The 27,983-nt window shown below is 37.8% G+C and overlaps 1 protein-coding gene across 1 annotated transcript in view; it reads right to left on the bottom strand.

Moving 5' to 3' along the window:
• Positions 1-27,983, bottom strand: part of ryr3 (ryanodine receptor 3) — an 82,294-nt gene that overhangs the window by 6,311 nt on the left and 48,000 nt on the right. The window contains exons 40-87 of the mRNA XM_066676473.1: positions 27,678-27,792; positions 24,421-24,553; positions 23,627-23,730; positions 23,095-23,230; positions 22,826-22,997; positions 22,111-22,216; positions 21,786-21,906; positions 21,251-21,420; positions 20,429-20,649; positions 20,228-20,318; positions 18,223-18,363; positions 17,608-17,771; positions 17,447-17,525; positions 16,789-16,878; positions 16,553-16,693; positions 15,926-15,988; positions 15,548-15,623; positions 15,347-15,470; positions 15,095-15,207; positions 14,863-14,930; positions 14,642-14,763; positions 14,448-14,497; positions 14,296-14,356; positions 13,927-14,165; positions 13,174-13,255; positions 12,965-13,095; positions 12,563-12,880; positions 12,157-12,397; positions 11,766-11,853; positions 11,581-11,673; positions 11,233-11,403; positions 11,028-11,087; positions 10,407-10,541; positions 10,037-10,149; positions 8,810-8,906; positions 6,208-6,320; positions 5,371-5,422; positions 5,217-5,270; positions 4,850-4,949; positions 4,655-4,734; positions 4,487-4,563; positions 4,338-4,411; positions 1,906-1,923; positions 1,000-1,080; positions 766-854; positions 533-661; positions 279-383; positions 73-154 (exon numbers count right to left, since the gene is read on the bottom strand). Coding sequence (XP_066532570.1) covers positions 73-154; positions 279-383; positions 533-661; positions 766-854; positions 1,000-1,080; positions 1,906-1,923; positions 4,338-4,411; positions 4,487-4,563; positions 4,655-4,734; positions 4,850-4,949; positions 5,217-5,270; positions 5,371-5,422; positions 6,208-6,320; positions 8,810-8,906; positions 10,037-10,149; positions 10,407-10,541; positions 11,028-11,087; positions 11,233-11,403; positions 11,581-11,673; positions 11,766-11,853; positions 12,157-12,397; positions 12,563-12,880; positions 12,965-13,095; positions 13,174-13,255; positions 13,927-14,165; positions 14,296-14,356; positions 14,448-14,497; positions 14,642-14,763; positions 14,863-14,930; positions 15,095-15,207; positions 15,347-15,470; positions 15,548-15,623; positions 15,926-15,988; positions 16,553-16,693; positions 16,789-16,878; positions 17,447-17,525; positions 17,608-17,771; positions 18,223-18,363; positions 20,228-20,318; positions 20,429-20,649; positions 21,251-21,420; positions 21,786-21,906; positions 22,111-22,216; positions 22,826-22,997; positions 23,095-23,230; positions 23,627-23,730; positions 24,421-24,553; positions 27,678-27,792 — 5,483 coding nt within the window. The remainder of the gene's footprint in view (positions 1-72; positions 155-278; positions 384-532; positions 662-765; positions 855-999; positions 1,081-1,905; positions 1,924-4,337; positions 4,412-4,486; positions 4,564-4,654; positions 4,735-4,849; positions 4,950-5,216; positions 5,271-5,370; positions 5,423-6,207; positions 6,321-8,809; positions 8,907-10,036; positions 10,150-10,406; positions 10,542-11,027; positions 11,088-11,232; positions 11,404-11,580; positions 11,674-11,765; positions 11,854-12,156; positions 12,398-12,562; positions 12,881-12,964; positions 13,096-13,173; positions 13,256-13,926; positions 14,166-14,295; positions 14,357-14,447; positions 14,498-14,641; positions 14,764-14,862; positions 14,931-15,094; positions 15,208-15,346; positions 15,471-15,547; positions 15,624-15,925; positions 15,989-16,552; positions 16,694-16,788; positions 16,879-17,446; positions 17,526-17,607; positions 17,772-18,222; positions 18,364-20,227; positions 20,319-20,428; positions 20,650-21,250; positions 21,421-21,785; positions 21,907-22,110; positions 22,217-22,825; positions 22,998-23,094; positions 23,231-23,626; positions 23,731-24,420; positions 24,554-27,677; positions 27,793-27,983) is intronic.

The following is a 27,983-nucleotide window of genomic DNA, read 5'->3' on the forward strand; positions in this document are numbered from 1 at the left end:
CAGTTTTACTTAATTTACACAGATAATGCATTTACAAACAGTATTTGTTTAATATAGATATGAGAGAGTTACCCTCCAGAAGAGATAGCATCATGACCACCATATCTTTCTGCAAATCCATTAGCTCCTTTAGCAGCTCAATCTGGCTTGAGTCCTGTATAAAACAATATAGGACGTAAAATAAAAGACTAATTTTTTTTTTTTTACAAAAAATAATAGTAAAAAAACAACAACTGACAGTCCTATTATTAGCACAAATATAAATAGTGAGTATATACCTGTGATAGTTTCATTTGCATGTTGGCAAAGACATGCAGGAATCCAACCACAGCATCCCACAATCTACTGTGAGCCAGACTTTGCTGATTCCCAATACAAGGACCCTGAGGAAGGAATCACATCAGTACCTACAGTGATAACATGTTTTAAATTCACAGAAACTAAAACCTGATTTTTAATTAACTTCTTCAGTGGACTAGTTTGAACCATCATGATACGTTTCAGCAATGTAAACTTAAGCAATTAATATTACCTGAATGTACTCTGTGAGTGAATTAAATATCTGTTTAGCTACTGCCAAGGCTTTTGAAAAATTATGTTGTCCTTGTTCATCCATTATATCTCTTCCAGAGTAATACCAGTAGAAATCACTAATTGATTCCTAGAAACCAAAACGAATTTGAGCATTAGATGAGCGTACATAACACTGGTTTTCAGTATGCTGTATATTTTGATTGTGAGACTTTACCCCTTACTGTGTGTTACCTGTAGACGGAGGAGGTAGTCCACTGTGCTAATAATTATATTCACTGTAGTTGTATTTCCTGTTTGAGTTCGCAAGAAGTTTTGGAAATCTGTTGAAGGTATCGTAAACAACAGTTTGGAAAATACGTTCAACAAAAAACAAAGACTTTGTCTTAATTGGTCTCAAAAAATTTAGCAGCATTAATAAATAATTAAACAGTGTCTTAATGTAGTTTAATAAATAGATAATCTTACCATTGTTGTGTCCCTCACAAAGAAGCTGCAAAAACCTAAATAAATCCTTCGTAAATTCATCATTTTGTAATACTTTGGAACCTTAAAATATGATACAAAAAGAGAGAGAGAAATATTTACTGAATGAATTAAAACACCAAAAAAAAACCTAAAAAAAAAACAAAAACAAACAAACCAAAAAATCATGAATATAAAGCAAGCACAAAAACCGGCTACACTAGGACCTCACAGCACTTAAGATGAACTTTAGATTGCAGACTTGCAACTGCATCCAAAGAGCCGACTGGAGGAAAAAATGCTTGAAGATTAATATGCACAACTGACAGTTTTCAAAGAAGCTTTTGTTAGCAAAGATACTTTCACAGGTATCACATAGTGTATATACATTACAGTTCTGGAACATACCCAAAAAGAATAGTGGACGCAAACTGTGTTGATTTAAGAAATGACACACTGATTTATTGAGAGAATACCTGTGAGAGGGAAACAGGGTTCCAACACTTTTCTAACACCATGTCATAACCGTGGAAGTCACACACCACACCTGATGTGTGAATAAGCCCCAGATTCACAGTTTTACTGTCACGGTCCCTTTCGTAGCTTAGGAATTCTACAGGGAGGTAGGCCTGTGTGAACCGGTATTAATTTGCCTGGTTAGTAATTTTTAAGTAAAGTCAACCTACACTTATTCAATGAATAAGCTCTAGTTTAGTACCGGAATAAGGTAAGGAAACCTGGTTCTTTATCTTTGTTCTGAATGTTAGCATGCATGAATTTTCGGCAGGAGAGATTAGGATAGTGCATCAAGGTCACTGGATGTAGGGGGATAAGGGTAGAAATGGCCTAGAAATGGCAACATGCTGAGTGACAGCACAGCGAAATGAGGAGAAGCTAAACTGTATTTACCCCGCTCACTCACGTTGACTGCCATCCAAGAGTATAAAATAATAGAAGACAAACAAAGAAGGCAGACATAAGCAAAGGAGAAAACACTGGATATAAGACAAATGAGAGTATGTGGTCATTTGTAATTGAGGAACATACACATGCAGCTAAATGTGTTTAATGGGAGATGAGACTAGATAATTGCACCACACAAATATTCACTGCTTCACAGATTATCAGGAGTACACTACACCACTATAGTTAGTTCTGCTGGAGAATTGGTTTAGTTGGAATCGACATGCAGCTCACAATAATGAGAATATCTGGAATTACAGTCTTGTGTTCTGTAAGAAATTTGTGTATTTATTAGACATGCTTCTTTTTTCCATTAGAAAATATACTGCTCATATTTCTAACACTAAAGACTTCAGAAACCATTGTATTGTAACAAACCATCTTGGGCAGAAATGCATTTGGTTACACATATATCTTACAAATACATATCTATTTCAATGTCACTAAATTAATTAATTCATTATGGGGTTCCAGTCCTTCACAGGGCAACACAAACACAGTCACTCAGACACTCACACCTAGGGACACTTTTGAGTCGCCAATCCACCTACCAACGTGTGTTTTTGGAACGTGGGAGGAAACCGGAGCACCCGGAGGAAACCTACACGGACACAGATGGAACACACCAAACTCCTCACAGACAGTCACCCGGAGCGGGAATCAAACCCACAACCTCCAGGTCCCTGGAGCTGTGTGACTGCGACACTCCCTGCTGCGCCACCGTGCCGCCGTTTTTGACATATCATATGAGCTAAATACACCACTCATAAAATTAGGGGAACGCTAAAATAATGTATCTGATCATGATAAAAGAAAGATTTTAATGACAAAATCATGTGATTTCATTGGAAACAAAATGACAATTTTGTCAAGAAACAATTGTCAATGGAAACTAAGATCATCAACCCACTGAAAGCTGTATTAAAAAATCTCACTGAAAGTCAAAGTACAATACTCAATTCACAGACTGATCCAATTTGTGTGGATTTTATCACAGTAGCTTACAATGTGACTCTGTGACAATGTGCCTGTATGCACACCCAATGAAGTTATCCAAAGTGAGCTGCTTTTAGACCTGGATCAGGGCACCAGTGATCTCCTGGATAGTCCAAAGCACTTCATGGCTGCATAGGATTCAATGACATATATAATGTCCAAAATATCCTCAAATAGATTCAGGTCTGGGGATAGTGAGGGCCAGTCAATGGCAACAGTGACTTTGTCATCCAGGAACTGAAATGTTAAACTAGAGAAGAATCCATCAGGATGAATAAAGAGAGAGTACTTGTCTGTAGCCACCACCAGAAAAACTCTCTCTTTTTTGGGGGGTTGTCTTGCTCTACGATGGACTTGTCACTTTCATTTGCACAAAAGCAGGTGAAATTGATACACAATCACGTATGCTTCCTAATTAACCAACTGATATCCCAAAAGTTTAACTGATGATGATAAACTATGATGATCAAGTGTTCCCTTAATTTTTATGAGCAGTGTAGACCATCTCAGTATATACAGACAGGACAACTGGTTAATAACACCACTCCCACTACATAATCATATTTAGTATAAGTGTGCAGTTGCAAATCACATTTATATAAGATTAATGATGACTTAATGCATTAGTAATATGACTGTAGATTTGGGACATTCAAATCATTAAATTGGTTATATCTGTAAAAATCTACACATGACAATAAGACAAACAGGCTACAATAGATCTATGTCATACTACAGCCAGCATCATGCTCATATTTATGAGAAAAATGAATGGTGTTTACAAAAACTTTGAAAACTCCAAATCTTCCATATTTCCTACTCTTGAACAATTTTCTATTTCAGAGGATCCAGTAACATTTGGAAAAGAAAATATAGAAGCTTCAAGACCATATTTGTTTACCACAGAATACAAGAGTGGTGTTTCTGCATTCATTATAACATGCAGGAAAACTCTGCTTAGACCCAGAGGTCCTAATACAAGAATGATGTTAAATACAGAATGATGAGACAACTTCAGAGAGCAGTGCAGCTCTGAAACATATTCACGCTTTTTGAAAACACTTCACATTTGTGAAACACAGAACTGCACAGATTAAAAACAGTCCAGCTGCTCAAACACAGAAGATGTTGGTTCTTGTAAGCTGGTGAGTGACAGAAGTGTCCATTGCATTCAATTCTCTTTTGAAACTGAATCAATACCAGACCCTGCAGTGCTGAGTAATGCCGGAAAAGAGACTAGTAATAGAATGGTTCAACAACTGTGGCAAATGGTGCACGATTAGACCACACATGACAAGATTGTAAACTACTTTGTAGTGGAGTGAAAGGTGAAAGGAATGGCAAGAGTAAATGATTATGAATGTTAGATGGTATGAACTTACTTGACCCTTCTTCAGTCACCATTCCAAGGCTCTCCGCCTTATTTTGCCTCTCAAATGCATTCAAGTCCAGTACACTAATGCAGGGAGAAAGTTTAGTTTACTGTGCAATAAAACTAGGCGATGTTAACTATGTTTGCAATATCCCTTACCTGCAGGACTGCATGAGTCCAGATAAACTTTTGAAAAAACCTGCATCCCTTTTTTCCTTCAGGTAGTCCAGCATTTTCTAAAGATATAAAATATATTTGATTATATGATAATAATTAGTGCAATTATGTGTTGAAATTAAACTAACATGATTTTGCAGTCAAATATACCTGCTGAACAACCACATTGCCTCCATTAAGGATAGAGATTCCCAGTTTTAGAGTGCAAGTCACCATGGGGCCAAGTCGCCCTAACAATCATAAACACTGGTTAGATGTAGTTGTAAGCAGTTTACAATCGGAATTAAAAACGATAATGTTCATGTTGAAAAAAAAGGTATAAACTGCAACAAAAGAGCTTTTCACCCTTGCTGGCACTGATCATTTGGAGCACCATTTCAGCAGCTCCCCGGGCATGCAGCCTGGCCTGCTGGTACAAAGTCTTCTGCTTCTCCATCTCCTTCTCCTGTGATGAACAAACAAACAGATACCTTGAATTATCATAGCCCATAGTTTTTCAACGTAAGTACTGTTTTTCAAAGTAAGTGGTGGTTTACTAGGTCTTGTATGGTTGTTAGGAGTTACACATTTTCTACACTTTTTAAGAATTATTAGAATCCCAGATTTGGGCTTTTGCACCTTATATCTAAACTCCTTAGAAATATAACAAAATAACCGACTTTTGTACAGTCATGGTTTCTTTAAAACAGTTAAAATTACTTCTTGGACATACCTCAAAGGTCTTTTCTTTTCCCTCTTCTTCCTCCTCTTCATCTTCAGCACAGCTCTGAAAAGAATCCATTTCACTTTGTCATTGCCTTGTTTTTATTGATGTTCTGCAAAATCTCATTTGGCTGTAGTCATTAACAATAGCCAGAAAGAAATACCTTTGCCATCATATCTGCATACGCAATATACAAGGGATCTACATCCTGGAAACTAAAGAAAAAATGTGATTATTGTTTTTGATTATTTATATTGAAGCAGCACAATAAAAGTCCAACATTACCCCGACACCTCTTTTAATTATTGAATTCATCTACATTTATTGCACCCATTTTGAACGAGATGTTCTACTCCACATACGCAGTAATCTACACAGAAAGCACTGTTAGTAAAATAAGACAGTTATGACCAATACCTAGCAGTGGCTAGAGGGGTATACAGCCACCCAGCAGTGGGCCGTGCGGAGAAGTGGAACAAACAAGGATATCTCAATTAAGATAATCCTTTATTAGTCCCACAGCAAGGAAATTTGCAGCATAGGTATAGCGAGGCGCGCAACAATAATAAAAAAAAAAACACTAAATAATGTGTGAACATTATATTAATAAAGAAAAAAAGTTACAAAATAAAAGTAGAAAAGGCTCAGAAATGAGCAGGAGCTGCCACCTTCACGATGCCATCTTACATATAACATATCTTACAGCATGCAGACAGGGAAATAGCTAATATTTCTGACTATATCTGACTGATAAACCTGCTGCACTGAAATGCTTTTACAGAGATACACACAGCCAAGGAGAATGCAACTGCAAAATCCCATCAGCTGTGGTCAGTATAACCTAGCATAACAGATACTCTATGTGTGGGTGGGGAATCTGAAAGAGAAACTAAGCAGAAAAAGAACTAATAATGAGCAGGTGTTTACAAACCTTTAAACATATGTTTGTCGAGTGTATTATTTAATTTGCACATGCATGTATGTAAGGGCTCTATGTCACCTTCTCTCAGTGAGGGCATTATGACTGAAGTGGAGGATGAGCTGCTTGAGGGGATCTGGCTGGATCTCAGCTTCTGCCTCCTCATCATCTTTTTCCACAGCCATGGGGCTTTTCTAGAGGGAGAACCAGACAAGTCACAAAAGTCAAATCTTCATTCTTCATTTCACACAAGTAAACTTTAAGCTCTCTAAAGGCACCACTATCTCTCTTTGGAACACACACAATCAACCACATCACACCCTGTGCTATCACAAACCATATATAGTCATGTGCAAAATTATAAATACCCCTCACCTAAATACATCTTAGAACAACCTTCTAAGTGAAAACACATTCTTTATAGGGAGCAAACTTCAGTGTGTAAGCTTTATTTTACTGTAAATAGACTTTGTAAAATTTTGTCAAGGCCACAATGTTTGTCTTATTTTTTCCCAATATGTAAAATTTATCAAAATGTGTTCTCTCTAGAGGAAGTTTTAAAACACTCTACTTTTTTAAAAAAAAATCAACAAATACAATTTCATCAGAGTTCCCAAATATTTTTTATGACTGCAAGTAGACCTCAGATATGGTTAGTTTGTACAAAAAGCTAATTACAGAAGTAAAAAAAAAACAAAACACAGACCAACTCAAAAAAAAGCTTTAAATCACTGTTTAGACATTGATTCATTTAGTTTTTCTTAACAATTAATAAAAAAGAATATATAACTGATTCTGTATTGTTTCAATACTCAAGCTGTCTCTCCAGGCCAGACCAAGTGGTCCACACTTAAATCACATGCAATTATTCTTTTATTTTCACATAATGGCACACTTAAATGTTCAATGAGTGTCCCTCATTCCTGGTCCTATGACACTATAAAGTGTCTTTCAATTATGGCTGTACATAAATATGACTCAATTTCAAAGTGAACAAGCAGCTTTGTGCTCTTTTTTAGATAAGCTGGAGAACAAATCAAGGTGTGTGCAGCCTTAGGACCAGAGCTGAGAAGCACTGGTTTAGGTGACATGCTGAAAAGAGCATGGTCATTGCCTGATGTGATGCTCAAGGACCGTGTGTCCAAGGGATGGTGCAATTAGTGGTCAATGACCAGCTCATGGTAGACATGCAAAACTGTGTGGTTATAGTGCAATGAGAATGGCAGTGCAGAGCATGTTCAGAGATGTAAAGTGATAGCTGGAATTTAATTTTACATTTTGAATTTGTTAAACCATTTTACAGTTAAATGTTAGTTTCAGGCTGTGCTTCAAATCCAGTTATTCTGCAAATTAGACTGTAGCATGTTTGGGTAGTTCTTGGGATTTTAGAGTTTATTTAGTGCAATTCTGTTATCAGTTTTTGTCAAACCGAACCTTTCTAAAAATATCCTAACTATAATTTATATTTTTAAAGGGCCCATATAAAGGAGAACTGACATTACTGTGCTTTTTGAATAAAGTAGTGTTTAAAAACATACATTCAATTCTTGGTTTGTACAGTCAGATAAAGAAAGCAAGTTGCAAAATAATAGTCCATTTTAATTCATCACAGTTGTTTTGCTACAAATAAGTTTCATATCACACTCAAGGCAGTGTGCTATGCCTAAAGTAGTCTAAAGAAATGTAAGTGAATGACCTGATAGAGTGCTGTTATTGCAAAATGCTCTATATGAGATTTAATGGACAGATGTGGGGAAAATACATTAAACATTGCAAAATTCCTGGTTCTCAAAATCCAAATATAACATTTCAGAATAAAAGTATCCAGGCATCTATAGGGTGAGTCAAAAAATGCAGGACACTCTTTTATTAGTTGATATGTTACATGACCACCTTCCCATTAGCAAAAACATGCCTTTGATCCAATATGGAGGCTTTCAAAGTGGCGGCCATATTCTGGACATAACCTAAAAGATTGGCACATTCACCCATTACTTGCTGGGGTTTTCAGATAAAAGAGTGTCCTGCAGCTTTTGGCTCACCCTGTATATAAGACCAATCAGAATAGATGTTACAAAACAAAAGCCTATTATGGAAGACAGAAATTGACATTTTGTTAATAATGTTGTTATTTGGCCGCCCTGGACAGAACATTAAACTTCTGCCTTCATTCCTTCTCCAAGATTACTCATATTCTGCACCTATTTCATTGCAAAACCCTGAAATGTTCCCCACATAATTCTGACCTTATATGGGCCCTTTAAGATTCTGTGGGTGCATTTATTTGCAACTGTACTGCCTGCACTTACACAGAGACATGGTTTCTAGATGAAGTGAACATGCCACCAACTCTCACGATTTACACTACGAGACTTACGAAAGAAAGACGATACCCAAACAGAGAGGCAGAGTGTGGTGGGGTGCGACTTTCCCCTCTTACCACTGCTGTGCTGAGACAGACTGCTCTAGAGTGGTGGCGAGGGCTGAGGCTCAGCCGAAACTCATGCAGGGCCTGTGTGCTGTGCCTCTGTCTGTAGAACGCCATACGACCAGGGGGTCGGCAGGAGAGCGCGAGGCGAGCGGGGGTGCGCTCCCGCATTTCAGCAGGCAAGGTGCTGGCCGCGAGGCAAACAGCAGGCACACACGGCACACGGCGCAGCGCTGAGGCCGGCCCAGTACTTACTGCCAGGTCCTGCACTAGCTTCTCCTCAAAGGAGTACTCTTCTGCTATTATCCAAAGTTTCTGATAGCCCGTGAGGAAGAGATTAATAGAGCGATGCCTGAAGAGTCGGGGGAGAGGAAGGTTAGGATGGAAAAGAGGCAGGGCAAGGAGGGAGGCCAAAAATGGAAGGAAGGTAAGTAGGTGTGTTCAGGTGAGGGGAAGGGGCAGGAGGTGAGAGGAATGTGTGGCCCATGGCCTCATCTGACTGGCCACCTTAATCATTGAAAGAGGAAACCCAGGAAATCAGTACAAATCATATTGTAAACCCCTTATACAGCAAAGGTCCACATTTTTAATAACTGTTTATGTTGTGAGGATCAGCATTCCAATTCCTCACTTGCATTATAACATATTAGCTACAGAATATTTCATAGTAGTTTAAAGTAGTATGTCGTATTAACTCAGCAGTAAGCTTGCTGTTTAAAGGGTTAAACGTATAAAGGTAAAAGTCAAAATATTTTTTGCTAGACAGTCCTAAATTTATTGGAACAAGTTATTTTTCACCACATTAGCAATGTAAAAAGCGTTTTTCTTTTACCAGGTATATGATACTATTAATGTAACAGTTACAAAAAGAGCACTCAAAACTGGAAGGTGACCATTCAGAAGTAGAAACTGAATGTTTTTTCTCAATCCTTAGGTTGGATAATGGACTAGAGGAAGATGTTTGGAATATGAGGTCTTTTAGGCTCACATTACCGTTAGCATGGAGAACAGACGGTCAAAGCTGGAGGTTTGGTACACCTTTTCCAGCCAAACGTACCCATAGCCATTCAGGAAGTAATTATTATTTTTGTATCTGAAGTGTATTGTAGAGACAACAAAGAGGAAGAAACTTTAGGACTAGCAAGACAGGTGTAGGAAAACACCAACTAGGTCATGTTCAAAAATATCCAGTACCCAAACTTTCATTCTGACTGGTGGTTAGTTACAAAATGAGAGGAGCTTAGATCATGTTGAGTAGCAAATAGGAGAAAAGACTATGTACAACAAATCAAATGTGCATACAGTGCAATTTGGTATTCTACAGTAAGTCAGAAAGAAACTGTAGGCCACATGTACTGGAATGGGGAAAATCATGTGAGAACACTAAAAGAAACATACTACTTATATGTGCATATAACACTGACATCTCTAATAGTCCAATTGTTTTATAAAAGTGAACTGTAGATGTTTCAGAGTGGTTACCTTGGCAAATTATACAGTGGTGCCATGCGGAAACAGGCAACCACAGCCCGCTTGCGTTGTTTGGACAGCAGCTTCTGCTTCTCCAGCTTCTTATTCCTCAGAGGTTGTTCCACCTGCGGAGAAAGTTATGTAAAAACCTTATACCCCAGCTTCATTTTATGGCTTGAATTCAATGCAAGTATCATTTCTAAAAGTTTTTTTAGTTGAACGCTGAGTTCTGTGAAAAACTTTTACTTGGTAAAAAAGCTTTATTTTACATGGAGTTGTAATAAAAGTTTTAAAATATTTGCATATCTCATTTACAAAAAAGAATCATCAATTGAAGCATTCTTTAAAGAGCCAATGGCATGCATTTAGTAATGCTTCTGACCTGCTCCAGATGGAAGACAGCAGCTGAGATACCCTGTATTCTTTCCACAGATCGTTCAGAATCTGGAGACAGATCGCTCTTCACCAATATGTCTTTATAGAGGTTCACTTGCCACTGCACTGCCGGGTCCTCAGACTATAACATGAACCCATGATTTTATTAGCCCCTTAAATTATTAATTTAGTCATATCATTCATATTCAGTTATTTGGTAACATGAAATTAATGCAAATCTTACAAAGACCAAGACATGAATTATTGTATGAATATGAGAAATTGTTCAAAAAACACTTGGAATAAAATGGCTTTAAATTATAAATGAAAATGTTTTCTTCCCCTCCAAAGTTACGACTTCTTAGATTTTGTGGCATGATGTCATCACCTTTTGCACAAACATATCTCAATTTTGTCTCCAATAGTTATTTTTTTATTTTTCATTTTTTTAAATTCACATATACTGGGTGACAATTTCAGAATAAAAAGGTAAAAAGTCCAATAGAAATAGTCTGATATTACGTTACACTTCACATTAACTAACAAAGTTTTCCTGTAGAGTTACTATTTCTGAGATTTATACATTCATACATTTAAGCATTCATTATCTGACATTATTTTAACTCACCTTCTCCTGAAGATGGAGGTTCTGCCTCAGATGATCCCTCACCTCAGTGTCTGTGTCTTTCTGTGAGGAGCAGAAAACCAGAGATTTACCGGGGAGCATGTCTCTTCTGCAAAAAAAATCTCTACTGCAGTCATTGAACTAGAAGTTTATTGAAAATGAAATGACGAATGAGCAGGCCAGAATCACTAAAAAGATTGATACTCACTAGACTGTAACGGATCTTGGCCAGAGAGATGAGCTCTTGATCTCCAGGGGTGCACATGTTGAGACCAATGGGCAGCAACTTTTTATGGGCTGCAACAATTAAGGAAGTCTGAACAGAGTACAGTTCTCTTTTCCTCTTCTTCCCTCTCCTCTCCTGGTCCTGGCCTCCTGACTGGTGCAGACCACACAAACACAGCAATATTGTGTCCCCCAGTCACATGACTTGAAAACATTTGAATAAGCTTTTTCTCCAACGCTAAGGAGTCATTAGCATATGCTCACCTGTACCTGAAGCAAATAAGTCTACTTTATGCAGGCATTTATTAAGTTAGGCCATCTGAAGACCTACCTTTGACATCTTGGTTTTGCTGTCTCCAGTGAGGAAGGCAAGGTTGTTGATTTCATTTTGCACCACAAAATTTTGCTCCTCTCTTTTGAAATTCTGTAAGTAAAGAGATAAATATATTTGTGAAAACACAGAAACAAGTAAATAATGCCATCTTTTGTTACACAAAAACCTTTTTTACAACTTACATGAGATTTACACCAAAGGATGAAAATCTCTGACACCATTTTAAAGAGCTCAGTTGAATCTGCATTAGGTTCCTTCAGCCATTTGGACCTAGATAGGGGGAAAAAAAACGTTATCTTCCTGTTTTTCTGTTTAATTAAAATGTACATATATAATTTATCTTTAAAAAAGAAGGGGAGTTCATTAAGTTCATAGGTATGAAGTAAAATACACAAAATATATTATTATGTTTCTATGTGTAATTCACATTTCCCTTCTATATATATGTTAGAAAAACACTTTACTCAAAAAAATGACCATTTATGGCCACCATTAGAAAATGGCTTTCTTTAATTTTGGGAACCAGAAAAAAATATTTATTTACTTATTGAACATTCTGCAAAGTCATGCTACCTGTTGTTGTCCACATAGCGTATGAGCATTGGGTAAAAAGAATACAGGTCCCTGCAGAGCACAGCAAACTCGTCCAGAATCTGCAGTTCAGCTTCCTGAGTATCAGCCCTGCTCTCAGCCTTCAGCAGCTCTTCTTCAGCCACTACCTTTACCGTCTTCTTCTTTAGTTTCTCCAGTGTAGGAAGGAAGTGAGTTCGCAAGAGGCCTGCACCTGCCTTGCTAATGATTGGCTGAGTGTACACTGAATAGAAATGAACAAAGCAGAGACATGGTGAGCATGAAAGTTCCCTCACTATCCCTGAACTTCACCAATCACAAAGAAATCTGTATAATCTAACAGTACACTTAAAAACCTGTACATACAAAAACACTACTTCTACTTTGCATGACATCACACAGCATCTACCTGCAATCCTCTTCATCCAGGAGGCTTCATCAATGCCCAGGTTGTTGTTGAGGATCTTGAGGATGTTGCCAAGGATGAGGCTGAGGTGCTCAGAGGTAACAGTTGTGCAGCAGCTTGCATGGCTAGGTGAGTTTTCAGGGCCTTTTGCCCACCAATAAGACAGATAGCTACACAGCATGGGCAGGACAACCTCTATTACATGGGGCATCTCTGTGTAGCGGGCCCCTGATTCTGAGATATCATGGATGTCCTTCATCAGGCCATCCAGACGAGGCATCTCAGGGCACATCTCCTCTACAGTGTCAGGCATGCTCAAAACTGGAAGCAGACAGATATTATCAAAATAATAGTCCATTATCAAAGCTACTTTTACAAAATTATTGAATTGATATAGGCACTCACTTGCTCGCTCCCGAGGTGTTTTGGTGTTAAAGACAGAGCAAGGGTTGTACATGTTTAGATGAGGCTCCAGGAAAGCCACAGGCATGGCACCCACCAGAGTGGCTAAACACTCACCCAGTGCGGGAAGCTGTCTGTTTAAACATGAACACAAGCTTTAGCTGAGGTAAAAGGGTGTATATCTTACCAAGGTGTTTACAAAAGTATATTACTTCTCAACAAAGCTGTTTTTTCCAGTTCCTAATGAGTAGAGACTGGTTAAGATGCGATAGCAGGACAGCTGAACATCATCCACTGAAACATATTAAGAAGTTAAAAAACATAGATGTTACAAATAGTCTAAAGATAGCTACTATTTTCATTAGTATCCTATCAGGCAAACAATAATTGTGTAATAAGCTTCATTGGTGAAACAATTAGTCATATCCATCAATTAGATCCAAAATAGTTAAGAGCCCTTTGCTTTAGTGACAGCATCAATCCTGTCAGGTAAGGATTACACCAGTCCCTTAAGAAAGTTCCTGTCCATTTTAGCCCACTCCTCCTTTATGGTTTTGTTTCATGACTGAGCAGAAAACAACATACCATATTCCACAAGTCCACAAGTGCAGGGTGTTTGGATGTGACTAGTCCAACAGACAACATAAAACACTGAAACACCTTGACTTGATGATCAAAAACACTAGACCTGAATTTACACTCTCCCAATGTGGAACCACAGGTAAAATGCTGACAAAGGCACACATGAAATTACTGAAATGTGCACACAGTTTATGAAAGAGTTAGCCAGTATGGACAGGAACTATTTTAAAAGCCTGATTTAATCCTTACCAGACAAGATTACTGAGGCATGGGAATGTGCAATCAAGTATTACACATGTGATTATTTTTAACTAGTTGTTTTTTTTTCTTTTTGTGAAAGTCATGATATGTGTCTGTAATATATATCAGAAATGTCCCCTCACATATCAAGTCCACCCCAAACTGGTGTTGGGTGACATGCTGAAAGAGTGCAGTAAGAATGGGCAGCACTGCCGCCCAGGTGTAGACTATGATCTGTGCAACTCCTTTCATCTGGGTTCGGGACTGGCCCAGTTTGCCAAGCTTCAGGTTCTCCATTGTTTTTTCCAGGTCTTCGGCTGCATTCTCAAAGAAGGTCCTGACTCCCGCCTTCACCAGCTCTGAGCCAGATTTCATCACTGTCCTACAAAAAAATATAAAAAATTCTACATTTTCTAATTGGAAGTCATTTTTATATACTACTGTGGTAAATTAAAAATGGCGTAAGTGCCTTTTAGCACAGTACTGAATAATGCCTGAAAAAAAGTATCTACCTGAAGTCCAGTGAACATGCCAAGATGTGCAGACAGCTCACCATTGTGGCAGAGTCACTCCCTGAAAAAAGGAGAGGTGTTCAAATATGAATTACACAAAAAAAAAAAAATACAAACAGAGAAAAAGCTGATCAAATTGAGGATGATCTTACCAAACAAAGAAATCCTGTGTCTGACAAGGGCTGCTAGCTTACAGAAGAGACTGTAGAATAGTGAGAAATAAACAACACAAGAATGATCAGAAAAGTTTGATTTGATTTTAGCTATTATGATGCTGCTATAATGTAAATTTACTTTTGTATATTACTATTTTAATGTAGTTATAGTTAATATTAATGAGCAAAACCTGGTGATCATTTCCTTCTCTTTGTTAGAAGCATAGCCACTGCTGCTCAGATTGATGCTGGGAGAGGACAGGAAGTAGAGGCAATGATTTTTAAAGTACTGGTCAATCAGGGGTAGCAGAACCTGCAATTCAGGGTGATCAGGAACATTAATTTTAGAAGCATGTCTGAGGTAGGTTATACCACTGCTTTAATATTCAGAAAGAAAGATTTACATTCTTACCTTTGCAAAGAATTTTATCTCTTGTTCATGTGGAGATTTGTCTGTTTTTCCACTGGTGGCCATAGCCTCTGCAGAAAAATAAAAATAAAAAAGAGCTAATCAAAACAGAATTTACATGAATTAATTATTTCCATTATCACCCATTATTTCTATATGTGTTAATGTTTCTCTCTTTTCTCATATTTTTATTGTCTCCTGTTGTTAAATGATCTTGTTTTTTAGATCAGCTCACCAAGGTGTGCTATGAATTCCTGTGCGGAGTCCACATAACTCAGCAATCTTTTAAGGAATTTATAGGCAGTTCTCTTTTCCATAGAGGATTCCTGTTCCATATCCTTCAGACCTCTGATAAATACATACAAATGTAAAGACACAGAGGATTGGTCATAATTAGTTAATGTGTCATTAAAGTGACAATCGTGCATTTTTGCTGTAGGCTTTTTTTAAATGAATGCACAAGAAAAGATAAAGCTTACACACAAACCTGCTTATTGCATATCCATTGAGCTGTAGAAACTTGAAAAGCTCTTGTGCCTTTTCCCTGTCTCTGTACTTCTCCTTAGCTGTCAGAGTGTCATATGGTACCAGTAGAGGGTGAGTACCACCTCCTACAAATGAAAACACCTTATTAGCTAACACTGAGATATTAAATACAAGAGACATGTTTTAAAGAAAATATCATTACCTTTGCTATTTAGCTCCATCTTTTTCTTCTTTGCCCACATATTGTGGTAATTCTCTGCTACAGTCTCTACCATAGCCTGTGGAACACACAAGCCAGTTTAAAAGACATTTCTAGTCATTTCCTGTAAAATTCATAATAGGTTTCTAAAAAAATAGGAAACATATACTTAATAGAAAACTATATAAATACCTCAAAAATATATGACTTTTATAAAATGTATTTTTTCAAATTTATATCTTACAAAAATTCTGGAGGCATTTAGTACTAAAAAATTAAAATAAAATGCTTCTTTCTTGTACTAAATAGCAAGTTTAACTGAAATAAAAAAAGAGCTTTTATGTATTCATAAATCAGTATTCAAAAAACATTTGAACTTACCTGTAGCTCTCTGGATAGGATCACATTATCCAGATCCACAGGTGATGGTTTAAATCCATCTCCCTAGGAAAATAGCATATTATATAAATACAAATCAATATATTTATTGTTAAAACCAATAAACTATTTGCCCTTATTCTGCTTTAAATAGATACAGGTTCATGTCAATACATTTAAATATCATCAAAATGTTAATTTATTTCAGTAATTCAATTCAAAAAGTGAAAATCATATATTATACTGATTAATTACAAACAGAATGATCTATTTCAAGCTTTTATTTCTTCTAATCTGCCATGCAGCACTGAAGGAGTAATACATGCTAAAGGAGTCCCAACCAATTATTGAGTGCATATACTGTACATACTTTTCAGTAGGCCAACATTTATGTATTAAAATCATTTTTAAATTGGTCTTATATAATATTCTAATTTTATGAGTTAACGACTTTTAGGTTTTCATTGGCTGTAAACCATAATCATCAACATTAAAGAAACTTGAAATAGATCACTCTGTTTGTAATGACTCTATATAATATATGAGTTTCACTTTTTGAATTGAATCACTGAAATATATTAACTTTTTGATGATATTCTAATTGATTGAGATGCACCTGTATCTATTTACCTGGGAAGGCTCTGAGGTCTTTTTCTCTGTCTCTCGCTGCTGGAACATGGTCTCTCCCTCTTTGGTCCTCTCAATATTCCAGCCCATGGCCAACATACTTTTCAGAGACTCCTTCACTGGATAGCGGTAGGTCTCCCTCTCCTGGACAAATTCCAATACATGGATTAATGGGGATTAGTAAATATCAGCTCTGTGGATGAATGCAGAGTAGAGGAAGGCTCAGAAGCACATAGTACCTTCTCGCTGAGTGCTTTGTATGGTTTGAGGAGAGGATGAGTTTTGACTTTTTCATCCACCTTCTCTCCTGCAGTCCAGCCTAGTGCAATCTGCCAAAAAACAAAATGTTCTTTACCATGACTTAAAGATGTGTATGTGTTTGCATGTAGTTCTCAATACTTTTATACACCATGAAGTGAAAATGCTTTTGTGTAGTGACACAGAAAATGTACGTTACAAGCCACTCTTTGTATAATATTCTGGGATTTTTGTTTGCTTGTTTGTTTTTCCCGTAAAGTCTCATTTAAATTGGATTTCCTTTTGTTCTCCAAAGCACAAATTGTGGCCTGTTTTTAAATAAAATTATCTTGTGTTGGCTTGCATTGGCATTGTCTAAATCTGTTGAATTATATGGAGTTTTATATTATGTGAATATTATATGCACCGCGACCCTGAACTGGATAAGTGGTTACAGACAATGAATAAATGAATATTACATGGTAAAAGCCTTCAAAATAATTGTTAATAATATTTCCAAATCTTGAAAACTTTTAGATACTACAAACTCCTAATTTAGCATGTTAATGAATTGTTCGGGTGTAAATTAGCTCTAGCCCAAAATGTCAGAAGTGTTACAAAGTCAGTGCCTTGTTTGGCCCTTTCTCCGTATTAAGTTACCTTTTCAGATGCCCATTTCTCATGGCAGTGCTCAGCATATTTGTTGCCAATATATTCCAATTTTTCAGGCAGGGAGATACTGAAAAATTAACACAGTGTTTTAGTAAGTTCAATTTCTGAACACAAATGTTAAGGTGATATGTGCTCCTCTTGATACTTACTTGGCAGTGCTGATGGGCTTGGGGTCAAAGTTGCCCTGAGCATCCACAGAGACCTGCTTCACCAAAGTAGTGCCTGGGCTTGTGTCCACATAGTCTGGTGGAAGGGCTCCACCTATGGCACTCAGACAAGTCATGGCCATTTTGAAAAGCTCTGCATCATATTTCTGTAGGAGAGAAAACGGAAGGTAATTTGCTATAAATAAAGCTGCATTGCCAGACTCCAGAAGGTCCTGTGAACTGTTATATAACCAGTGCATTTTGGATTGAGTCTGAGAGAGCACATAGTTCTGTTGGAGGGCAACAAGCTCCTTGTAAATTATTCATTACTCTTCACTTGACGTCTGCCTGGACCTTTTTGACAGAACAAATGTCAGGAAAAGGAAATTGTGTCCTCAGTCATCTATAACTGAGAGCTGCATGGCTGCTCCAGATTAGCTTGAGCAGAAAGAAAGTTGGAGAGAACAGAGAGCAGAATTATTGTAAAGAGTAATTATTATTAAATGAATATGTGAACATATCTCGAAATACAACAGATGGGAAAAAAAAAATCATCCTCCACAACAATTCTACATTTATGCAAATAAAATGTTGGCTGATTGTGGAGTTTTGCTGTACCTTTTGAGAGAGCGCATCGAAAAGGCCCCAGAAGAGTTTCTTGGTGAGGTGGAGCTCCTCCTGTGAGGCCATGCCATAGCTGCCCAAGCCACTAGGCAGGCAGTAATATTTCCAATTCTGCTCATAGTGATTGGTCAACAGCTACAGCGAAAAGAAAACAAAGGAGTTACCAAAATATAAAACTGTGGCAGAATTTTCCAGATAAATCAAACTAGAAGATAGTTCAAAATTCCATTATCTTGGTTGTTGAAAGCCATGGCATGATGGAGAGTAGCCATTGCTCAGCTGATTGATTTGGGAGAGACTGATGAAAGCAGGGCAGTAGGTTGCTGTTACACTCTATCACTTGAGATGTCAAGAGGAGAATGATATGTTCTCACAGAGCTCAAAGTATCATGACTGGATCTGAAGTGACAAATTGCTTATGGTGACTGAAAGCCTGGGGCAATAGGAGTGTGTGTGTGTTATCTGACACTCAGCCTTGCCTCGTACTATTCTGAAGATTATTAGTACATTAAAAAGAAAGTTTTAAAGAAAAACATTATTTTTAAGTGCATATTAAGTTCTGTTTTTATAGTAAAATCTCAAATGTCTTTTCACATACTGTTCTGAACCATTTTGGATTTGACTTTTGTAAAAATATAGTCATTTTCCAAAGAAAAAACAGAAACTGAGAAATTTGATTGTTGAAATATTGGCCAATCTTTCTAAATGTTTGGGAACTGAGGAGACCACTTACTGAAGTTTTGAAAGTTTCCCATTCTTGCTTGATACAGGATTTCTGCTGCTCAACAGCTTGGGTCCCTGTTACAGTTTTTCTTTTTTTTATTTCATAATGCATCAAATGTTTTCAGTGGGCCTGAACTGGTTTAGCTCCTCTCTTTTACTACCAGACATTGCTGTTGTAATAAATGCATAATGTGGATTGGCCTCGTTGGCCTTGCTGAAATATAAATGAAATAAAGATTCTATTCTATTCTATATAATTGAATTCCCTAAAAAACACAAGGTCTGGATAGCAACAAAACCATCCATATATATCATTCAGCATTATGAGTGTGTCTTCATAAATGTGCAAGTCACTCATGCCATGTGCACCACCATACCATCACAGATGCTGGCTTTAGAACTATGCACTTTTAACAAGCTTTCCTCTTCAGCCTGGAAGATGAGGCATCCCTGATTTCTAAAAAGAATTTAAATTTTTGATTTGTCAGACCACAGGACACTTTTGCCTAGGTCCTAGGTCCATCTTAAATGATTCTGGGCCCAGAGAAGGCAGCAGCATTTCTGGATTCTGTTTATATATGGCTTCTTCTTTGCATTGTAGAGTTTTAACTTTAATTTGTGGATTCAACGACAATCTGTGTGCATATATTGGGAAATGTTTCTGAGACCATGCAGTTATTTCAACTACAAAAGCATGTCTGTTTTTAATGCAGTGCCACCTGAAGGCCATATGATCACAGCCAGCCAATACTGGTTTTGGGCCTTGTCCCAGTCACACAGAGATTTCTCCTTATTTTCTAAATGCTTTACTGATATTATGTTATGTTTAATAAAATTCAGGGTTTAAATTCTGTATTGATATAAATTTTGCATTCTGTTTTTATTCATATTTTGCACACCATCCCAGTATATTTGGAAATGGGATTTGTTCATATTGAATTTATGTAATAACATATTTTTGGGAGTAGAACCACGCACACACTGTTCCCCTCAAACATATATATTCCCTGCGAGCTCACGTCATTTCTGTGTCTGACAAACTTGCTCCCACCTCCACCCCTTTTGCTTATATTCATTTATCCAATGGGGGGTTTGGCTTCATACATATTCTGAAGCCAACCTGAACTCCTACCCAAAAAGGGGGATTGAGTTCACCTCCCTGTTTCAGGCTTTATGGGCATGGTCTGTACTAGCAAATAGAATATTTTTCACATCATTAGGGATATAGGAATTTAAATGTTAATTTACTGTAAACTTAACTAAAATAAACTCTCACCTTTATGGGCATCTTGCAGTATTCTGAGAGCTGTGGCACATCAAAGACAAGGCGGCGCAGCAGCTGCTGCAGCATGGAGGGCCGCAAGTGCCTGAGGAGTGAAACAATTAAAGTGCATTTACTCAGAATGAGAAACAAGTGGCCTCACGGATGGAGCCTGATACTAAAAGTCCTTCCAAATGCCTGACTGTGAGCCCTTACTTGCAGATGGCGAGCAGACACTCTTCAATAGAGTCTCTCTGAGCCTTGGTGAGTGAGCGGCCTTTGGACAGTCGGTAGATGGTGTGAAGTGTGGAGTCCACCAGCATGGCATAGTGCTCCGTATGAGCAAAGAGAGAGGCACATCGGGTCAGCAGAGGAAGTACGGCAGAACCAATGTACCTGTTCATGGCCAGGGCTGTCTCTGTGGTGCTCAGTGCCTCCTGGGTATGGGAGAGAAAAACAGTACCCCTTCTTTAATATGACAATAAATACTTCACTGTAAGAAGTTTGTCGTCTTTTACAGATTACATATAATCAGACTGTTGATTTTGTGTCTATATTTCAAATGTCTTTGATTGAGCTTAGAACTGTTACATCTGTATATTTATGTAATTAACAGTTATTAAAACCTAATACATATTTAAATGTCCAATTAACAATCATGTGATAATATTATCAGCCTTAATATTTAAATTCACTCTCTTTTTTTTGTTGCACTCAAAATTGGTTTAAATCTTGAAAATGTATTCCAAATTTCAAAATTGAAGGCATCTGGAAGTCTAAATGTAATACCAACATGACACAAATTAAAAAATTCATACTTCTGTCTGACACAATACTTGACGTCTTACTTAATGCAGTAAAAATAACATTATTCAGAAAATATGTCTTGGTCATTTTTAGCATAATATTTCAGCTTGATATTAATGTTAATTTTACTATTTGAGTTTTATATTTAAAAAAATAATACTGAAGTAAATCTATTATAAAAGCTACTATCAAACATGACAACAGTAATTATCACACTCCTACTACACTCACCGTGTCCAGAGAGGCAGATGCACGCAGGTCAGGCAAGAAGCCCACTTCCAACAGGTTAAGGAGGAAGCTTTGATCTTCAATACCATAGACACGGTCCAGGAAGAGCACCATTGGGGCCTTGTGCTCAGGACAGAATGTAGCATTCATGTCTGGCTCTGTTACACTGCCGTCTTGAGAGCAGAGAAAATGATGACATGCAGCCATGAAAGCCATAAGAACAAGGAGAACAAGAGATAAAAATGTAAAAATGGCTATAGACTGACTGCCTGTCAAAACTTAGGAGTGAACTTTGAAATTTCTGGTTTTAAAGCAAATTGCTAGTTTCTTGCTTTTCATATTGATTTGTGTCTTAGAGCATTTAGAGAAATTATTGCCTAAGCAACAATTTAATCATTGTAATTAGTGGTACAAAAGTGATAAAATATGAATGAAAATTCTGTTTTACAAAAACAAAATTGACAGGCTGTGTGGAAACAATCAGAAATATGTTTGAAGAGGTGTTAAAGCAGTCAGATGATTACGAATCTGGGCTAACCTTTGTTGATCGCTGGCAATTTGAGAGGTATGCTGATGCTGCCCACCAAATCTTTGGTAGGCACTAGAGAGCGCAAGATAGCACGAATACGCAAAGCTTCACCTTTGCCCTTGTTGATCAACTGTAAAACATCAATAATACAAGAGCTCTGTACAATATTATAGGGCATAGGTGTCAAACATGGCATAAATCCGTCACAGAACCAGACAGAAAAGACACATCATGAAACAAAGATGACTAAAGTGTCAGTAGAAAGTTATTTTGATTTAGTCCCAAGTGACTATTTTTTCTCTGTGTTATGAAACGGGAAGTGAATAGCACTCACATGCATCTCTGGGGCGCAACGTCCCAAAAGATCGATGAGGCCTGAGTAGAAGGACATGATGGAGTTGCCCATGTGTGCCACTTCCTCCTCTCCTTCATCCCCAACCCTGTCACACACACACACACACACACACAAGGCAAGTGCTCAGTCAAAATCAATTAATCACTCCCATGGCATTCACTGAGAGGTCAGAGGCAGGTTGACAGAAATTGCCATATGACAAATCATATCACAAACTCTGAAATCAGTCCAGAGGCAGCAACAGTGGCTATGAGCTACCTACTGATCAGCAGTGGTTACATTCTTCTGTAGGGCTAGTTTAAACCAGAAGAACATGTAAATAAATACAGCTGTCCTCAAACATTTGATGGGCAATGAAATTATACAAAATTCCTTTGTCATTTTATTCTTCAAAAAAGCAAGAAATGAGAAGAACGTATTTGTGTGAAGTTCTATCAAGAAAAGAGTGTCACACAAGCATGGGCATTGATTTGTTCTGTTCTTGAGGGATAGTAATGTATCCAAAAGTATGTGTGAGTTTTGGTTTAGATTTAAAGATGGGGACTTTGATGTTAGTGAACATGAATGTAATACATAAATACTTTTTTTATGTACATTTGGATTAAATGTAATGAACACAACACCTAATTTATGCAATGTACTGTGTTTTTTGTATATAAAAGAGTAGTAAGACAGCGGACATTTTGAGACTTACACAGGTGACCCTGTGGGCAGGTCCAGGGCAGGATTCTCAGAGATCTTAATGGCCTCTAACATAGCAGCCAACAGGCCCTGCCCCCCCTCTCCCCTCAGAGCTGGCCCAAAGCACTCAGGATGCCTAATCAACAGCTTTACCACCACATTAGCATTCTCCTCCACACTCTCACCTGAGAAGACACAAACAAATAACTTTGCGTGCAACAAGTCCTCATCAGCCAAATTAGAAAACATCAGAAAATTACAGCCAATACAAAGGGCACACACCATTGACAAAGACAGCAAATCGAAGGAAGGACAGGTAGCGCTCTCCTTCAATGGGATTCCAGCCAATGTCAGGGTATCCCTTGGCTAGTAGCATTGGGCAGCTCTGTAGCCCACAGCCTGCCAGGTATGTCACCACCTTGACAACCACACAGCGAAAAAAAAAAAAAAAACAAGAATAAACTTCAAGTGACAAACTTTCATGACAAACTATTTCAAAGTACACAAAAATTTAAATCTTCAATATGCTCCCCAGTCCCCTCTGTTGGGAAAGCATCCAAAAAAGAGACTAGGCCCTTTTTCTTACATTGCTTATAAACACTAGGGTGTTTGTTGCAGAAAAATATTATTAAATCTTGACCTGAGAATAAGTTTCAGACCTGAAAATGTATGGATTGGTAAATCACTTATTTGGAGACAAGTTACTGCAATAATTACTTTTATGATTCATGAATACTACATTTTCTTTTTTTAAATTAACTCTGTAGCAAATTCTGTGCATCAAATGATCTCTTCATATAATAATGTATAGTACCTTTTCCAGATCTGGCTCCTCTAATGCCAGGGCCAGACTGTTGTTGTCCATCACAGAGGATGCAGCCACATCCAGTGGAGTTGAGCCCCTCATGGCTGGACAAGCTGTGATGACAAACAATTAGTTTGTTTAAAATCTTCTACCATTCTACTATGCACATTCACCGGCAGAGGGCAGTCTTTCCTCAAGATAATATCTTGAGTACTGAGTCACTATCAAATACTACGAGCATGAATAAGGATGTATGCTGTATTTATGCAAACCCGTACATATTCAATAATCAGAATTCATGCATTTCTTTGATTTACAGAGATTTCAATCACTAAAAACAAAAATCATTATTTATTCTCTACCAGATACATACAGGCTTGTTAGAAGAAATTTTGACCTAAAACTATGCATGCGCTAATGCAAGTACTTAACATGGTGGTGCACCATCATACATTGTGCATACATCACAACATAACATGTCAAATCCTAATCTGGAAAACAAAATGATCTGGCATTAAAACTTCATCTGTGCCTCCTGGTGAGAGTGATTATTCAGCCCTGTAGTGTGCTGCTAGTTGATTACAGAAGGTGGTATGGTCTATAATAGAGGAGTTCACTTTTTATGCTGTGCATTAAAGTCCAGAGATGCAGCGAGAGTCAGGAAAAGTCTCCTGCAGAGTCAGGCCATCTCCGCAGCCTGAGCCATTTCTCATAGTCAAGGCAGCACCTTGTGACTCAACTCAGCCTGACCCGCATTCCAAAGAACCCAGACACTACAAGAGTGTGTATGTGTGTGTAATTACCCAGTCCCACACTACTGTTCTCCAGCAGGTAGCTCAGGTGGTCAAACATAGCTTTCTGGTTCTCGCGGCTAATGCGACAAAAGTAGCAAAGGAAACGACAGCAACTGGCCACCATTTTCGGGAAAGCAATCTCCTGCAGGAAGATAAAAGACATTAATTTTACCTCCATCAACAGCCTCTCTTTCTTTTCCAATGTCCCAGACAGACAGCACATTTGGTGCTTTCACATCATGGCAGAATTATGAGGAAATATTACTCCCTTAACAGAAGACAAAAATCAAATGTACCATATTTTTCTCTTATCACATAAATGTAGTTCATCAACCAAGAAATGTTTGGTGTCCTAGGTTTATTGCTACAGTATTAGTTTACAATGCTTACAAAGGTAGCAAGCTTTACACATCAGCAAGTCTATCTGAAATCTCTAAACTCATACTCAATCAAGTGCCATTTTTGTATACTGTGAAAGACTACAGTGGCTTAAATATTGGTTCAGATTACCAATCCCTTGTCCAATCACCACAGTCCCACTGACAGACATACTGGGGTCATGTTCTGTTACTTGTACTGTAAACATATATAAAGGTACAAAGTAACAAATATAAAAAAATAATAATATTGGCAGTTAGCCTAAATAATTAAATCAGCTTAAATAATCACAATCAAAATATATGTAATAATTGAACAGGGCTAATATAAAGTTAACATTAATGTTTAGCTACATCAGCTTCCAGAAATATAAAGAAGTAAATAAACATTTTGGACACCAAACATTAAATGTAAATGTGATTCATAAGCTTCTTTCACACATGAACTCCAGAGTATCCTGTCTGGATATGTTCCAGAACTGTTATTCACACATGCAGCAAACAGTGAGAGATTTTCTACTTTTCCCATGCTCTCGTGGGAGATGAAACACATGCTTTAGGCATGAAGCAGCGCCTGTGCAGCATGTGCAGGAGAAACATAGGAACATTTCCCGCGCCATTCTCACCTGCGCTGACTTTACCCAGAGTCTACTAGGGTGCGAATAGGATAGAGTCCGGCCCTGTGTCCAAAATGGCTCCCTATACACTATTCCCTATATTATTCACTATATAGTGCTCTATTATAGGGAACTGAATTATACCAAACAACGGTAGAAACGGTGTTTTTTACCAAACAACACAGATTATGGATAATCTGATATCTGTTAATGTACATGGGTTGTGCACTACTCTTTGCAGTGCATTGTGGGATTGTTTGATTGCACTGAAAATTGTCCACTATGTTTTATCGGACACTATTACAATATGGCGGGACCCCAAAATAGTGCACTATATAATGAAAAGGGCACAGTTTTGGACACAGTGCAGGTATAGTCCGAGGCGAATGTTGCAAGTGGTCGCATTCACACACACACAACTCTTCCTGATAAACTCTGGAACATTTCTGGATTACCGTGAATCTGTGAAACGGGTATTAGCCAAAGGGAGCAGGCTTAGGCCCCATCCTCACGGATCTGTTCTTTTTAAAATCAGAGTTTTTGTCTGCATTTTGGCCTCCCATCCACACAGAAATGGCATTTAAGTCACTGAAAATGTAAGTTGTCGAAAACACTCTCCAAAGTGGAGATTTTTGAAGACACCTTTGTCACTGTTGCTACCCGTTTTGTACGACCAGTCCGATTTGGATGGCGCATGCACAGACCTTCCTGCATGTAGCTTATAGCAAAGGGAAGCTTTAAATTCAAGAGTGAGTAACTTTAAACACACATAAACATAAGTTAGTCTTTGCTCACTGTCCTTTACAAATTTAAACAACTGGAACACCTGCAATGTGTTTATATACAACTGACAACGTTCGTGTTGATGTAGTCTGCTGTTTACACAAAACAAAACAAATAATGATGTAGGACACACATGACATTCAACAAAAAAGGGGCATGTCTCTAAAATTTTGCTACCGGTAGAAGGAATTAATAATATATCAGAGTGATATCAGCAGAGTGTACACAAGCATGATGTTCTGCGCATGTGCAGTCCAAATTGGGCAGCAGCGCAAATCTTGTAGCGACAGGCAGCATTCTCGTGTGGACGAAGATACACTGAAGTTTTCGGAAAAGCTAACTTCACACAGCCTCCCTGTCTCTGGCTGAAATGCAAATAGCTCCTCACTCCCTATATAGTGAAGTACATAAGTCATTAAACTACAATGTACATGCAGCTAGCACTAGATTTCAGATTCCCATGTATGAATAAATATAAATAAAAATGATGATGTATTAGAAATATATAATAACCTATTAAGATCTATATTTAGTAATGTCATGACTTGCATAGTGCACTACATAGGGAGGATGGAGTGATTTAAGATTAAACCTTGGTGGTTCTCTCATGCATTGTTTTGATGTCTCTCTTTAAGAGGCACTTATATGGCCCCCTACTGCATTGGCTTGATAATGCAATCATTTTCGTATTCGTCTGAACAGGAATACTTTCAAAAACGGAGTGAGAAAAATCTAAAATTTATTTTTAAAAATAAATGGCTCCATGTGGACAGGCCTTAATCATACATGCAAGCAATATGTTTAACATTTCAGATAAACACTGTAAGAGAACTGCACATATCAGGTCTCAGACTCTGTGTCTGGAATCCATGTTCCCCAGGCAGAGACCGCCTTTAATGAGTCTGCCAAAAGAAATGAGAAGTGGCAGGGTGATGCGGCATCCCAGGATCCCCTCCCCCCAAAAAGCAACTCCATGTTGGTTGAAGGCACTAAATCACAGACCTGTCATCTGATGCTCCCCAAAAAGGACTGGCCCGAAAGCCCACCCTCACCCACTATCAAACCACTTCAGTCATTAAGGGTATTAAGTTGTTAACTGTGGGTTAGGCTCCCCATCTGCTAAAGTCCATGCCTTTAATACAGACAGACTTTCCTGACAGACTGGTCTTGTGCTTACAGTGGAAGCAGCTTTTGTCAACAGTAGTCAGCACCGACCTACAAGTGTCCCACTGGAGTTCATTAAGAGTAAGCTGTAGAAGTATTGGGATCTTCTACCGTCGTCAGTAGTGGAGATGAATGAGCATTTAAAGTAAACTTAGACATGGACACGGGGGGAAAACTTTGAAAGAAGCTTTAGACAAGTCACAGAAATCGTTCATCCTACAATTTTAATATGAGAACTCAAGCCCAGCTTTTCAAATCTTAATAAAGTAGATTATTTTGCTTATTTTGAGAGAAAGAAAGAAAGAAAGAAAGAAAGAAAAATTACCTGAGACTTGTCTCCTCCAAGCACATTGACCATCACCTCCATGACAGTTTCGTGCATGCCCAGAACACGCATCAGATTTGGGTGCTGATAAAACACTTTGTTGTTCATAATATCCCTGAGAGAAAGTAAAATTTATAAAGCACTTCACAATTCAAGATGCAATTTAGATTCTGAGGTGACAAACATTAAAACATGTAGAACTACGAGTTCATCATATAAACATTAAACTACTCTGAGCGCTGTTTTGCTTTATTGTTCAAATTGAACTGAAACTTGAACATCTGACTGGTAGAAGGGTCCATCACA

Source organism: Hoplias malabaricus, chromosome 7, assembly GCF_029633855.1.
Source record: "Hoplias malabaricus isolate fHopMal1 chromosome 7, fHopMal1.hap1, whole genome shotgun sequence".
Taxonomy (NCBI): Eukaryota; Metazoa; Chordata; class Actinopteri; order Characiformes; family Erythrinidae; genus Hoplias; species Hoplias malabaricus.